Source organism: Danio aesculapii, chromosome 18 (assembly GCF_903798145.1).
Source record: "Danio aesculapii chromosome 18, fDanAes4.1, whole genome shotgun sequence".
Taxonomy (NCBI): Eukaryota; Metazoa; Chordata; class Actinopteri; order Cypriniformes; family Danionidae; genus Danio; species Danio aesculapii.
Window position 1 is genome coordinate 26344904 of NC_079452.1, and position 14425 is coordinate 26359328.

Here is a 14425-nt window from a genome sequence, read left to right on the forward strand (position 1 = left end):
GTTTTGTCAGTTTAGTGGCTAATTCGTACGAAATTGTACGATTTTAAAACGGAAGCGTGGCACCAACTGTTTGGACTGTGGGGGAAACCGGAGCACCCGGAGGAAACCCACACCAACACGGGGAGAACATGCAAACTCCACACAGAAACAATTCTAAATAATAAAAATGATTTGCAGAAACTAGGTGTTGGGACGTAGGAAAATAATTAAGATAAGAGAAATCCTTCATTTTCCTTCAGCTTAGTCCTTTATTTATCAGGAGTCGCCACAGAGAAATGAACCACCAACTATTCCAGCATATGTTTTACACAGTGGATGCTACCCATTACTGGGAAATGCCTATACACTCTCACATTCACACACACACTAATGCGCTAATGCCAATTTAGCTTATTCAATTCATCTATAGCGCAGGTGTTTGGACTGTGAGGGAAACCGGAGCACCCGGAGGAAACCCACGCGAGCACGGGGAGAACATGCAAACTCCATGCAGAAATGCCAACTGACCCAGCCGAGGCTCGAACCAGCGACCTTCTTTGCAGTGAGGCGACAATTCTAAGCCACCGTGCCGCCCATAAGATAATTATAAATGATTAAATTCTATTATTGCGATCGCTGACCCTTACTTGTGTGTATTGCATGTTTGCAAATGATTTTTTAATGACTTTTGTAGTGTGATCACATGACTAGAATATTTGAGTATATATCACTCATAAATAACATATCTATATATTTACATATATAACTGTGTGCCTTTTAATTGAAAAGCTAAATAAAAACCCTGATGAAGAAAGGGATTTGTGCAGTGTCAGATCCATTCATACATAAAACAAACAAACAAACAAACAAACAAACAAACAAACAAACAAAAAAGCTGCTCATCAGCCTAGAGCTGAAAACACAAGCGATAAAACTATCATAAATAGAGCTTCACTAATAACCCAGAGATGTGTGATCAGACAGAGGATTGTGTGTTTTGTGAAAAGGTGAAGAGACACAGCGGTGTGTGTGTGTTTTGTGAAACGAGCAGACAGAGAAGTGTGTGTGGAAAGGTTGTGGTGGCTTACAAGGACTGAAATTTGTATAATGACATGTGTATGAGCTGAGCTAGCAGTTCTTCATTAGGCTGGTTTATGAGGACATGTCTAGTGTCCTCGTAATTCAGCCAATTAAAAATAATACTTAACTGACTTTTTCTTATTTTGGCATCTGTGTTTCCATCAGTCCGCTCTTGTGGATTTGGCCACAGATTCTCCTCCACATCACAGTGGTGTTTTTAGTCAAACATCTTGATATAAATCTCTGTCGATATGAATCCAGGCCTGATATTGGTCTGCTGTTATGCTGTGACTGGACTCTCTTGCATATTTAGTATAATTACATGGGTATGAGCTAGTTGTACTCTATTAAGCTGGTTTATGAGGACATGTGTTGTGTCCTCAGAATTCTAACAATAAAAAATAATAGGTTTTTTTTTAATAGATTATTAGGTTTAGGGATGTGGTTAAGTCGTATAATAAGCGTTTTTTACTGTATAAAATATAGATGAAGTCTGAATTATTAGCCTTCCCTCTATATCTTCCCCCAATTTAAGCATAATAGTCTAAACATAATAGTTTTAATAATTAATCTCTAATAACTGATTTATTTTCTCTTTGTCATGATGACAGTAAATAATATTAGACTAGATATTCTTCAAGACACTAGTATTCAGCTTAAAGTAACATTTAAAGGCTTAATTGGGGTAAAATTATGGTAACTAGGCAAGTTGTATAACAGTGGTTTGTTCTGTAGACAATCCAAAATTAATATTGCTTAAGGGGGTTAATAATATTGACCCTAAAATGATTTTTTAAAAATTAAAAACTGCTTTTATTCTGGCCAAAATAAAACAAATAAGACTTTCTCCAGAAGAAAAAATATTATAGGAAATACTGTGAAAAATTCCTGAATCTGTTCAACATCATTTGGGGAAATATTTGAACAAAATTCACAGGAGGGCGAATAATTATTAAAGAGTCCTCGTAAACCACCGATACCAACATGTGTGTGTGTGTGTGTGTGTGTGAAATGAGCAGACAGGTGAGTGTGTGTGAGCTGAAGGCACGTGGAGGAGAGTCTGTAGTGTGTTCTGCTACTTGAGCAGTGCGCGGTACAGAAGCAGGGACCGGCTGCTCTCTCGCTCCTGCTCCATGAAGAAGATGAAGTCCCTGAGGTTCACCCGCGTGATTCTCTGACGGGGAAACTGACGCGACGAGCTGGATGAAGACGAGGAGCCGGCTGGAGAACCTGCTGAACTGCCCAACACCTGAACAAAACACACACAAAGAAAACAGAGTGTTTATCAGAGCTGGAACAAAAACTATTGATACACAAAGACAGTTCAATGCTATGACTAGGGCTGCATGCCATTATTTTTCTATGATACTCAGTTGAAGTCAGAATTATTAGCCCCCCTGTATATTTTTTCTGTTCAAAGGAGAGATTTTCTCAACACATTTCTAATCATAATAGTTTTAATAACTCATTTTTAATTACTGATTTATTTTATCTTTACCATGATGACAGTAAATAATATTAGACTAGATATTCTTCAAGATACTAGTATTCAGCTTAAAGTGACATATATAAGTGACATATAAAGTGCCATGGTATTCACCAGAGCTCAACAGAAATGACTGTGATTGGCTGTGAAGCTCATCAGTTCACCGCACTTCACAGATTGCAAACACAGATACACAGACACTGGAGCATTTTAAATCTGTGAAGATCAGTCGATTCATCAGCGGATCACTCATCTGTGTTTACACTCGGTAAACATCAGTGAAGTGTGGTGAACTGATGACCTTCACGGCCAATCACAGTAATTTCTGTTGAGCACTGGTGAATACTTTGGCAAATCAGTGCTGTTTGAGAACGCCATCAACAGTCCCTTAAATGTTAATGTGAAATGGACGTTTCTTTTTTAATTCAGTACCGAAATTCAGTATCATGACGAGTCTAATATAGTGAAAAAATCAGTTAATTAGCTTGAGTTTGATGAATGGCATCTAAAACGTGTGTTTAGGAAAGAAAACGTTAGCTAACTAGTGCCATTTACCTTAACGTAGCTGAAAATGAGCTTCAATATCGCTTTTTATTTTCACTATCCATTCAGAACGGACCTTCGGGTCACGCGGAAGGCGGTGAAAGTATAAATTTGTGTCGCTTTCTCTTCGCTGATAAGATATAAGATATTCACTGTTTAAAATGGCAGATTTGGATGATTTTGTAAGGGAATCCATCTACAAAATAATAATAATAATAATAAACCAATCTTAAAACATTGAGAAATACAGTAGATCACTGTTTCTCAACCACGTTCCTGGAGGACCACCAGAACTGCATGTTTTGGATGTCTTTGTCTGTCACACCCATTACAGGTCTAATGAGCTGATGATCTGAATCAGGTGTGTTTGGTTAAGGAGACATGGAAAATGTGCAGAGACTGTGCTCCTTCATAAACGTGGTTGAGAAACTAGGACTGGACGATATATTTCTTAATTTCGGCCGATATGATATAATTCTGATATCGATAAGGACAATATTAAAAAGCCAGGAAATAACTTTATTAACTTTAAATAAAAACAGTACAACAAAAATTTATTTTTACTTTTATTTGTATTTAGCCATTACAAACAAGAAATGTGAAATAAACTATCAAATAAATCAAACTCTCAAACTCAGCTTTTATATATATATATATATATATATATATATATATATATATATATATATATATAATTCCAAAATGAATGTCTAATAACTATATAATATTAATGATGATGAAAATGACAATAATAGTAACAATGAATTACAGTTCTCATTATGATGCTGCCTTAATTGTGCTTGAATGTAAGTTATCTGCTATAAAAAGCCTGTTACTTTATGAAAAATACATTTATGATTTGCATCAAACAAAAATGAAGCACTGCAGTAAGATTTATTTTGCACTGTTGTTTTTAATATGCATGTCAATTTAATAAATAATATTTCTGCTACAAAACAAAAAGCTATAATAAATAAAAGCTAAAATAAAAGTCTATAATAAATTCTTCAATTCAATGCCGAAAGCTGCAAAAGAGTAATCAGTAATATAAAAATAGAAAAATAACATACATCTTAAGAAAGAACGGACAAAAGGAAGTAAAGTCTCACTTCTACCACTCTTTAAATGCTCAGTCTCGTTATGAGCTGATCTTCATTTCTCTGTGTTGGTGGAATAAAGCAGGCGAGTCAGCCGCACCAAGTTATGAGCAGACAGAGCAGGATTCTCATGATGACCACCGGTTCAATACCGCTCTTTGTTATGAGCCGCATTTTCAGTGTAAACTTAGTAAAGTCGAGCTTCTTTGGCGATGATGTGTACAGTATTAGACTTTACATTTAACGGACATTTGCGCTGAACACGCAGCGAATGCAATGCAACAAGATTCGGGCACCTTCTTTGAAAACTCTCGATTGATCTCAGGTGGTGGATCAACATCCACCATGTGTCATGATTGCTCTCATATGCGCCATTATTTGTAACTTTAGGTGCGGTTTGCTGACCTGTGCACTTTTCACTCTTCATCCGTTTGCATTTTCAGCGGTCACAAAAGCTCCCTGGCATCTGACAGCGGAAAGCCTTGAGTGATTGACAGCTAATATGAACCAATGTAGTGGCAGGGAAGAGCGATTCAGCACGCTTTTAGAAAAAATCAAAACAGGTCGCACTACACCCATTATAAGCAGTCGCACAAATGCTCCCAAATATATTATGAGGTCGCATAGATTAAATTTCGGATGCATATGCGACCAAATACTAGAAATGGGTTTAAAACTGAAAAAAAAAAATCTACCACGATATATATTGATATCAAATTATTGTCCAGCCCAATGAGAAACACTGCAGTATAGTAACGATACTGTACTGTCCTGCACAGATTTTCTAAAGCAACATTCAGATACACAAGTTTAATAATGCAATGTAAATAACTAATTAAATTAGTTAGAAAGGGAATTTTTTAGGCCTGAATACTTTAAACTCACTTGAAATTATTAAAACTCACAATTCATAAACATTTTGGAAGACTTATGGTTAAATGTTGCAATGACCTCAAAAATCATGAGTGTTTTCAGTTATATTCTTTGGTAAAACTAATGGTAAAATATCGATTAGGTAACAATTCTCTCGCTTATAACCTGCCTATCATTATTATTAGCCAATTTATTAGTACTAATAAAGCACATATTTCGCCTGATCTTATTCATTCATTCATTTTCCTTTGGCTTAGTCCCTTTATTCATCAGGCGACCCCACAGCGGAATGAACCGACAACTATTCCAGCATATGTTTTACATAATAAGCCCTCCCAGCTACAACCTAGCACTAGGAAACACCCATACACTCATATACACTACGGCCAATTTACTTCATCCAGTTCACCTATAGCGCATGTGATTGGACTGTGGGGGAAACCGGAGCACCCGGAGGAAACTCACTCCAACACGAGGAGAACATGCAAACTCCACACAGAAACGTTAACTGACCCAGCCGAGGCTCAAACCAGTGACCTTCTTGCTGTTAGGCCACAGTGCTAGCCACTGAGCCAGCGTACTGCCCTATGATCTCATTCTACATGCCTAATCTTATCTAATATTTAAAGGGTCATGAAACCCCCCGTTTTTCGGTTCAAGTCTACCTCAGAATTTTTTCAAAAAATGCTCCATGATGGGTGTGGAGCTCTGCGAGCAGAGGGAGGAGTTGGCGTGGTCGGCAGAGCAGGGAAAAAAGAGGGGAGCGAAGAACTGTTGTCAGTCGGCTCACAAAATGAGACACAAATTTACAAAATTAAAATGCAAAGAAATAAACAGTAATTTAACGCCCTGCTACATTTGTTATTCGTAATTTCATATACACATAACCACAATTTGTTATATTGTTATAAAGATAATCCCAAGTCTGAATGCAGACACAGTAAAGAGCCGTGCAGCAGGTCTCTTGCCCTGTCTATTCCAACCATTAGCCCTGCCAGTAATCTGGAGGATTTTAAACATAGGCGAACACAGTAGCACAGATATAGGCGATGTGTCTGAATAGTAACGAAATTAACTGATAAAAGACAAAGTCCACCATTCCTCAATTCTCGCATAAGTCTTTTGACAAAAATGCTTGGTGCAAACCAACAGGTTTGCTGTATCAGCCCTGACAGCATCGCGGGGAAAAACATGCAACAAACCCTGTGGATCATGGAAACAAACCAACACAGGCTCATTCTGAAAACGCAGCCCTACAGACATTTCTGGAGACTGCAAATTACGTAGCCGGAGGTACGTATTGCTGCATTTTATCTTATTTTTAAACGAATGCTACGGGCATTGTGACACCTTTCCTTTTCGCGTTAGCTATTCGCTAAGTCAGTCAACAAGTCTGTCAAAAAGTCAGTCGACAGCGGCCTCTGGTGGGTTAACGCAAGAACAGCAGGCGCGAATGGCACTCGCATGGAAAATTTGAGATCTCAAAAAGCATACACAGCGGCCTTTCGTGGAATCATGAAAACAAAAACTGCAGCAAAACGCGCTGCGGGGATGTATTTCGCGGCCTCCAGAAACGTCTGTAGAGGTAGTTTTCAGATTGAGCCTGGGTTGAAACAAACACATAATGTTACGACCCTTCACGGACAGCTTAAAACTGCTTGCCGTATGCGTATGCGTCCTCACCCCGTCATTGGTTCTCACAGCTTGACAGGTCTGGCTTGCCTTTGAAAAGGGTTAGGAAAGCATGTGCTCTCATGAATAATTAAGAAGCAGGGTCTTCTCATAGGATAAGAAAACTCAGCTATGAATAAACATGAGAAACCAACGCGTCATCACTCCACTAGCAGACTCGCGCTTCATCACTGATTTTGATCCCGTTCAAATAATAATGTAAACCCAGAAGATGAAATTAGCTGACAAAAGCTCAAAATGATCCAGTTTTCCCCACAATTAAAGCTAATGTGTGCTAACATTGTCTTAACTGATGCTCAACACACACACATCTGTTATATAAGAAAAAATACTCTTGAACCTTTAAACCCAACTACTATCTTAATAGCTAATAATAAGCAGCAAATTAGTAGTTTATTGAGCTTAAAGTATTTGTTCATTTTTATTATTAGCAAGAATTGTACCTTGTAGAACTGTAGAGGTGTGACCCAATTGCATTTATCGTTTTCATTTACTGAAATAGTTACAACGCACTTCACAGGAAAATTAGGAAAAGACTTCAAAATGATATTTGAGTAACGCAGCTCTTTTCTTTCGTCTCTTTCCTGAACTGTTTTCCTGCTCCATGCATGTCAATATTTTCTGTAATATGTTTCTGCATGCGTGTGGTCTTCAGCGCTCAGACCCGCCGCAGGCCGTCACTGTGTCCAGGTAGATGGATGCGTTTGATTGGTCCAGGCTGTGATTGGCATTAATTGACATAACAGAAGGCATGAAGGCCCGCCTTTCACATGAGGTCAGCTGTGATTGGTCTGATGAGTGTGGAGGTCTGGAGGCAGCGGCGTCCTGAAATCACCCTTCACACACTTCTGCTCATGCTTTCCATTACTCCAGTGCTCTTTACCAACAAGATCCGCCTGATGGTGGCACGTCTGTCACCAGAAAAGTAGCTGTAAGTTGCCTTCTTATTTACAATTATTTGCTCTGACATACAGGAGGAGGGCTAATTTAATGTAAATGTTGAAGATTTTTACAAATGTGATCAACTACTACTTACTAAAAAATATGTAATTCCCATCAAATTATGTCAGCATGATGCAAAGACATTCAGGATCTTGAATGGTCTCACCCATAGTGAGATATTTACTCATGGTATTCTGATAGACAACAAAAGTCTATCAAATAAAAAATAAATAAAAACAAACACTTTTGGCTGCTTATAAACAGAGATTACTGGCGGGTTGAATGTCCACGATGCAATGTTCCTGAAGCCACCGAGGGAGCGGTTCCACAAGGGCTTGGCCCCCTCAATGCTGCTTGCAGCTAGTAAACCACAGTTAAAACTTACACCATGTCCTAACTACATGAAACGTGGCAACGCAACATGCAATAAATGTATCTTTTCCATGTTAAAAGGAGTTTTTCTCCTAACAATCAGCTACTGCAATGTGTGAAATCTCTATTTTCTATTTCCGCAACGTCGCAGCAGAACAACAGCATAAACTACTATGACAAAGATCACCTCAGGTACTGATTATGGGCGTTATTCATTCTTAAATGCAGCCAATGTGAGTTTAAACACCATTTTCAAGAGTTCACACTTAGCTGATGATTGATTATAAGCTACTTTGGCATGCTGTCCAGGGAGAGAGCCCTGAGCTCATAAGATCCTCGAGCCCGGGGCTCCCTCCCATTGCAGGGCAGGGGAGTTTGAGCTCAGGTAAGTCTCGAGAACTCTCCGGCTGTAGGAGCTAATGAACAGATATTGATTGCTCTTAATAGGTAACTACTTACTAGGAACATGTCTATGATGCTGATTTGGATTAGTCAATTAAGTTAAGTTGAATGTTTTTGGATGGTGGGAGGAAACCGGGGAATCCGGGGGAAACCCACGTGAGCACGGGGAGAACATGTAAACTCCTCACAGAAACGTCAGCTGGCTTAGTAAGGACTAAAACCAGTGATGTTCTTGCTGTGAGGCAACAGTGCTAACCACTTGGTCACTGTGCCACCCATCTAGGAAAAGAGGAGGAGTAGAGGTGGAAGCGGGGATTCTTCAAAACAAAGATGGCTGTTATATGAAACTTAGGGTATTTATAGGAACTCAAATTTATAGGAATTGTCTGATTGGTGAATCATAAGCATGTGATCTTCTCGAAATTAGTTCATAAATAAACTTCACTTATTGCCATACTACTGAAAGCACTTAACATGTTAATCACTCGCGCTTGATGCTTCATCCACGTCTGTTGTGAACGCAGCATCAAACTTTTGGTCAAAAACATTTTCATTAACTGAAATCAAATGTTAAAAAAAAATCCCTAACTGAAACTAACAACAGTCCCTAAAAACACACTGAAATTAAAGAATAATTAGCAAAAATAATAATGGTTTCCAGAATTAATAAGCACACAATCTGTGGTGGAAAATCTTAAACGCTATACTACCCGCTTTAAATGTTATCAGTCGATTGAATGGGCATTATCAGTGGTTCTCAGCTGATAGATATGGGCCAGTAGGGGCCTCCTGCGCCTACTGGTAGGCTCAGAAGTCCGTTATTATTCACATGGTTAATCAGCTATGCTAATAGAGAAGACTCCAGATCTGTTTTTACATTACAGTGATGGTTGGATTTAGGGATGGGGTAGGTATTAATAAAATAACGTGAAGTTTAATAAATAATATAAATAACTCTTGTTAATTTCTGGCCACAGCCACCTGTGATCTATAGCTGATTAACCATGTGGATGGATGATAATACCTTCTGAGCATACCAGTAGGTGCAGGAGGCCCCCACTGGCCCATATCTATCAGCTGATAACCACTGATAATGCCCATTCAATCAAGCGGTGATATTCGAATCGGCTGCTTTTACAGACAAACACATTTGCATAATTTGCCAAACAATGTAAACTAGGCAGGTTTAAGCACAGCCTTGAGCTTTAATATAAAGAAGTTTGTCTTAAAGGGCACCTAGGTTAGCCCTTTTTTATAAGTGTTTTGCGTCTCCAGAATGTGTCTGTATAGTTTCAGCTCAAAACACCCATCAGAATTTTCATTATACCCTTTGCAAGATTCTATTTATACATTTTTTCACTAGGGGGCTGTTTTGTGGTACTGCGCCTTTAAGGCTAGTCCTCCCCACCCACTGTTTCTACATGCTTTCTGCATGCCTTAATCTCCTCCCTCGGCTGCGTCAGACAACAGACAGAACTTAACGTAAAAATAAACCACGTCTGGTCTTGTTGATATGATTATACACGAGACTACTGGGACATGTTAATACGCGCAGCTGTCAATCAATTCGGTGGGCAGGGGGACCGCACTCCTACGTAAAGTTGCCGTCGGTCTGAAAACCGTTCCAATTGGTCCACCGTTTTTTTATGTTGCTAAATTGAAAAAAAAGGACTGGGTGTGTTTATATCACCCCAATATGACAGTCTATACACCATACCTGCACACAGGGGCGTCGCTAGACCCAATTCACTGGGGCACGTGCCCCAGTGAAAATCTCCAGTGCCCCAGTAAATGATTTACATAATTTACATCAATTATAAAGATGATTTACTTCATATGCAAGTGTATTTATTAAGAGTAATTCCGAAATAAAGACGCTATTCTCTATGTGCGAACCAACGCTGGTGAAAGCAGTGTAATCAAAAAAGCAAACTGACGCGTCCCCGCGTGTGCGCAGAGAACACGCGCGCCTCTTGCACGCGCTGCTTGTTACGCGCCGCTCATGCGTTGTAAAATCAGCATAACCGCCTTTTTTGTTTTGCAAGTGGGCAAAACTAAAGTTTAAACAATATGATGGTGACCTTACTAAGCATGCCTCCTGATAGATTTATTTTGTATGAAGCAAAATGGAGGGATGAGGAGTCAGGGAGGTAAAGACTCAACAAACTTAATTATCTGCCATGTGTCAAGTCTACAAAAGATAATCCTATAACACATTTTTTTTTATATATATATTTTATTGAATTGTCTATAGAATTTCATTCAAATGAAAGTAATATTTATGCAAAAGTAATTTCTTAAATTATCTTAGCATATCACTCCAGTTGTCTTAACATTGTTTTCCAGTTACATTTAAGATTATTTTGAAGAATAATTGTATAATAATAAGAATACTTTTATTTATAATAAATATAATATACATATGTATATTATATTTATTATAAATAAAAGTATTCTTATTATTATATAATTATTCTTCAAAATAATAGTGAATAAAAGTGTATATATATATATATAATAATGGAGATGGGGGAAGGGGGTACGTGCCCCAGTAGAGCTTTATGTCTAGCAACGCCCCTGCCTGCACATATGTCTGTCCAAACAGTTTGAAAAGTAGATTTTTCACCATTGGTGCCCTTTAATTCTTTATAATTTTTACTTTTCTTTATTCGTGGCATTTGTGTGGTTTTGGCTTCAGTGTTTGTTCAAACTATTATTTTATTTTATCACTATGAGTTTCTTACAAGAGTTAACGTCATTGCGCACTGAACTCAAAACTCATTCATTAACTTTCCTTCAGCTTAGTCCTTTATTTATCAGGGGTTGCCACAGCGGAATGTACTGCCAACTATTCCAGCATATGTTTTACTCAGCGGATGCACTTTCAGCTTAAGTACTGGGAAACACCCATACACACTCATTTACACATTCAAAACACTACGGTCAATTTAGTTCATCAATTCCCTTATAGCGCATGTGTTCGGACAGTGAGGGAAACCGGAGGAAACCCACGCCAACACAGGGAGAACATGCAAACTCCACACAGAAATGCCAACTGGCCCAGCTGGGACTCGAACCAGTGATCTTCTTGCAGTGAGGTGACAGTGCTAACCACTGAGCCACCGTGTTGCCCCTAAATAGAAGTTAAACTAAATAAAACATTAATAAAACTAAAACTGAACTGAAATTTGCAGCAAATGTAAAAAATAAATAAATAAATGCTGAGCTATAATAGGCCTGGTGTGTTCCCGGGCGTGGTTGTTTGTGTTTGGTGGAGATTTTTCCTCTGCTATTGATAAAAGATGGAGGTCTGACTCAGCTGTGTAAGAATCTGTGTGTTTATTTGACTTCTGCTTCAGTTTATGCTGGAAAACAGGAAGTGCAGCGAGACTGAGAGAATAAACCTGATTGTGTGTCAGGAGAACTACAGACAGCTCTGCACATCCCAACATCACACACACTGGAAAATCTGAGTTCTGTAGGACTGACTGGTCATGTCTTGTTTTCAAGTATAATTATCTAAAAAGATATAAAAGTCTGACAAAAGTCTTGTGGTCTATCTGAGTTTTACAAACAGCAAATAATAACTTGACTTCTAGTTGATCATTTGGTATCAGAAGTGGCTCAGATGAAAGGCAAAGGCCTCTAGATTACACTTATTTGACCACAATAACATATGATCATGCCTTGATTATTAATGATTTCATTAGGACAGTAAGATCTGACTTTGCTCAGACAAAAGTCTTGAACAGAAATAATGTCCAGTCTAGAATATGTGGTCATGCTGCAGTGGAAACAGAATGAATATTGTGTCTGACTCCATCATGAGCTTGGAGGACTGCATCCATACATCTCTGCAATGACTCAAATCACTGATTAATAAAGTCATCTGGAATGGCAAAGAAAGCGTTCTTGCAGGACTCCCAGAGTTCATCAAGAGTCTTTGGATTCACCTTCAATGCCTCCTCCTTCATTTTACCCCAGTCATGCTCAATAACGTTTATGTCTGGTGATTGGGCTGGCCAATCCTGTAGCACCTTGACCTTCTTTGCTTTCAGGAGCTTTGATGTGGAGGCTGAAGTATGAGGAGCGCTATCCTGCTGGAGAATTTACCCTCTCCTGTGGTTTGTAATGTAATGGGCAGCACAAATGTCTTGATACCTCAGGCTGTTGATGTTGATCATCCACTCTGCAGATCTCTCGCACACCCCCATACTGAATGTAACCCCAAACCATGATTTTTCCTTCACCAAACTTGACTGATTTATATGTGAATCTTGGCTCCATGCGGGTTCCAGTAGATCTTCTGCAGTATTTGTGAGGATTGGGATGCAGTTCAACAGATGATTCAGCAGGAAAATCCACCTTCTAGAACTTCTAGAAGTGAAGTTACTATTAGTTGCTCTTACAGCTGGGATCCACCACAAGACTTTTGTCAAGTAGTGTATTTTAGATAAGTGTTGTTTTCTGAAAAAGAAGTTCTAGAATTAAGTGAGCTTAAGAAAAAAAATGTGTATGTGTTTGTGTGTGTATAGTATATTATTATTATTATTATTATTATTATTAGGGTTGTACGGTGGTGCAGTGGTTAGCGCTCTCGCCTCACAGCAAGAAGGTCACTGGTTCGAGCCTTGGCTGGGTCAGTTGGCGTTTCTGTGTGGAGTTTGCATGTTCTCCCTGTGTTATAAAATTTAATTTAATACATTTTTAATTTTAATAAAATTTTGTTTGAATATGGCTAATAGTAGTATATTTAAATTAAGTATATTAAAATTATTTATTTATTTTTACTTTGTATTAGTCAACAAATCTTGGTTTAAATATAATTAAAAACAATGAATAAATGTTGCAGACAGCATGATTGTTACATTTGTATTAAATGAAATGAAATGAAATGAAATTAAATTAAGGGCGCAGTGGGTAGCACGATCGCCTCACTGCAAAAAGGTCGCTGGTTCGAGCCTCGGTCAGTTGGCATTTCTGTGTGGAACATGTTCTCCCTATAGCATCCCTGTAGGTAAGCTAAATTGTCCGTAGTGTATGAGTGTGAATGAGAGTGTATGGGTGTTTCCTAGTGATGGGTTGCAGCTGGAAGGGCATATGCTGGATAAGTTGGTGGTTCATTCCGCTGTGGCGACCCCGGATCAATAAAGGGACTAAGCCGAAAAGAAAATGAATGAATGTATTATTATTATTATTATTATTATTATTATTATTATTATTATTATTATTATTATTATTATTATTATTAATTTTAGACATAATGTTTTGGCAAGTGCAGCATAAAGGACACAAAACAAAGATGGCCAGAGAAAACTTTAAAAAATTAAAGTGATAAAAAGAAAAGAGGGAATGAAAAAGGTGCCTGCATGTTCAGAGAGAGAGAATAAGAGCTGTGTCTGAAATCACCCCCTATACTCTTAAATAGTGCACTATTTAGGGGGGAAGCCATTTGATATCTGGACACTTTCCAATTACACAAACACACTGACACGCTAACAACTACACAAACACACTAACAACTACACAAACACACTGAAATCTACACAAACACACTGACACGCTAACAACTACACAAACACACTGAAATCTACACAAACACACTGAAATCTACACAAACACACTGACACACATGATCACATTGCTTTGCACGTGGAATGTGGTGAATTTGGCGAAGGTCAGCGCGGAGCTGAAGAAGCGGATGAGGAAAGATTGGTGGGAAGGCAAAACTCTGTGAGGCAAAAAACAGCATCTGTCATTTTATGAGCGCAAGCCGCTGGCGGGCGTAATGTCATATGACATATCCATCTGACAGCAGACACACGGATACCTCCATACATCTCTGAAGAGCGTTTCTGACTGCACACACACACACACACACACACACGTTTCAGCCGCAGAGACAGACAAGACCAGCCTGCCAGCCTGATACACACCAATGAGGAGAATGTGCCAGTGG

General features: G+C 38.6%; 1 protein-coding gene across 1 annotated transcript in view; it reads right to left on the reverse strand.

Annotated features, from left to right (window-relative positions):
• Positions 1 to 2004: 2004 nt before the first annotated feature.
• The window catches only part of LOC130245889 (transcription initiation factor TFIID subunit 4), a 235191-nt gene continuing 222770 nt past the window's right edge, over positions 2005 to 14425 (reverse strand). The window contains exon 15 of the mRNA XM_056478679.1: positions 2005 to 2308. Coding sequence (XP_056334654.1) covers positions 2135 to 2308 — 174 coding nt within the window. The 3' untranslated portion in view covers positions 2005 to 2134. The remainder of the gene's footprint in view (positions 2309 to 14425) is intronic.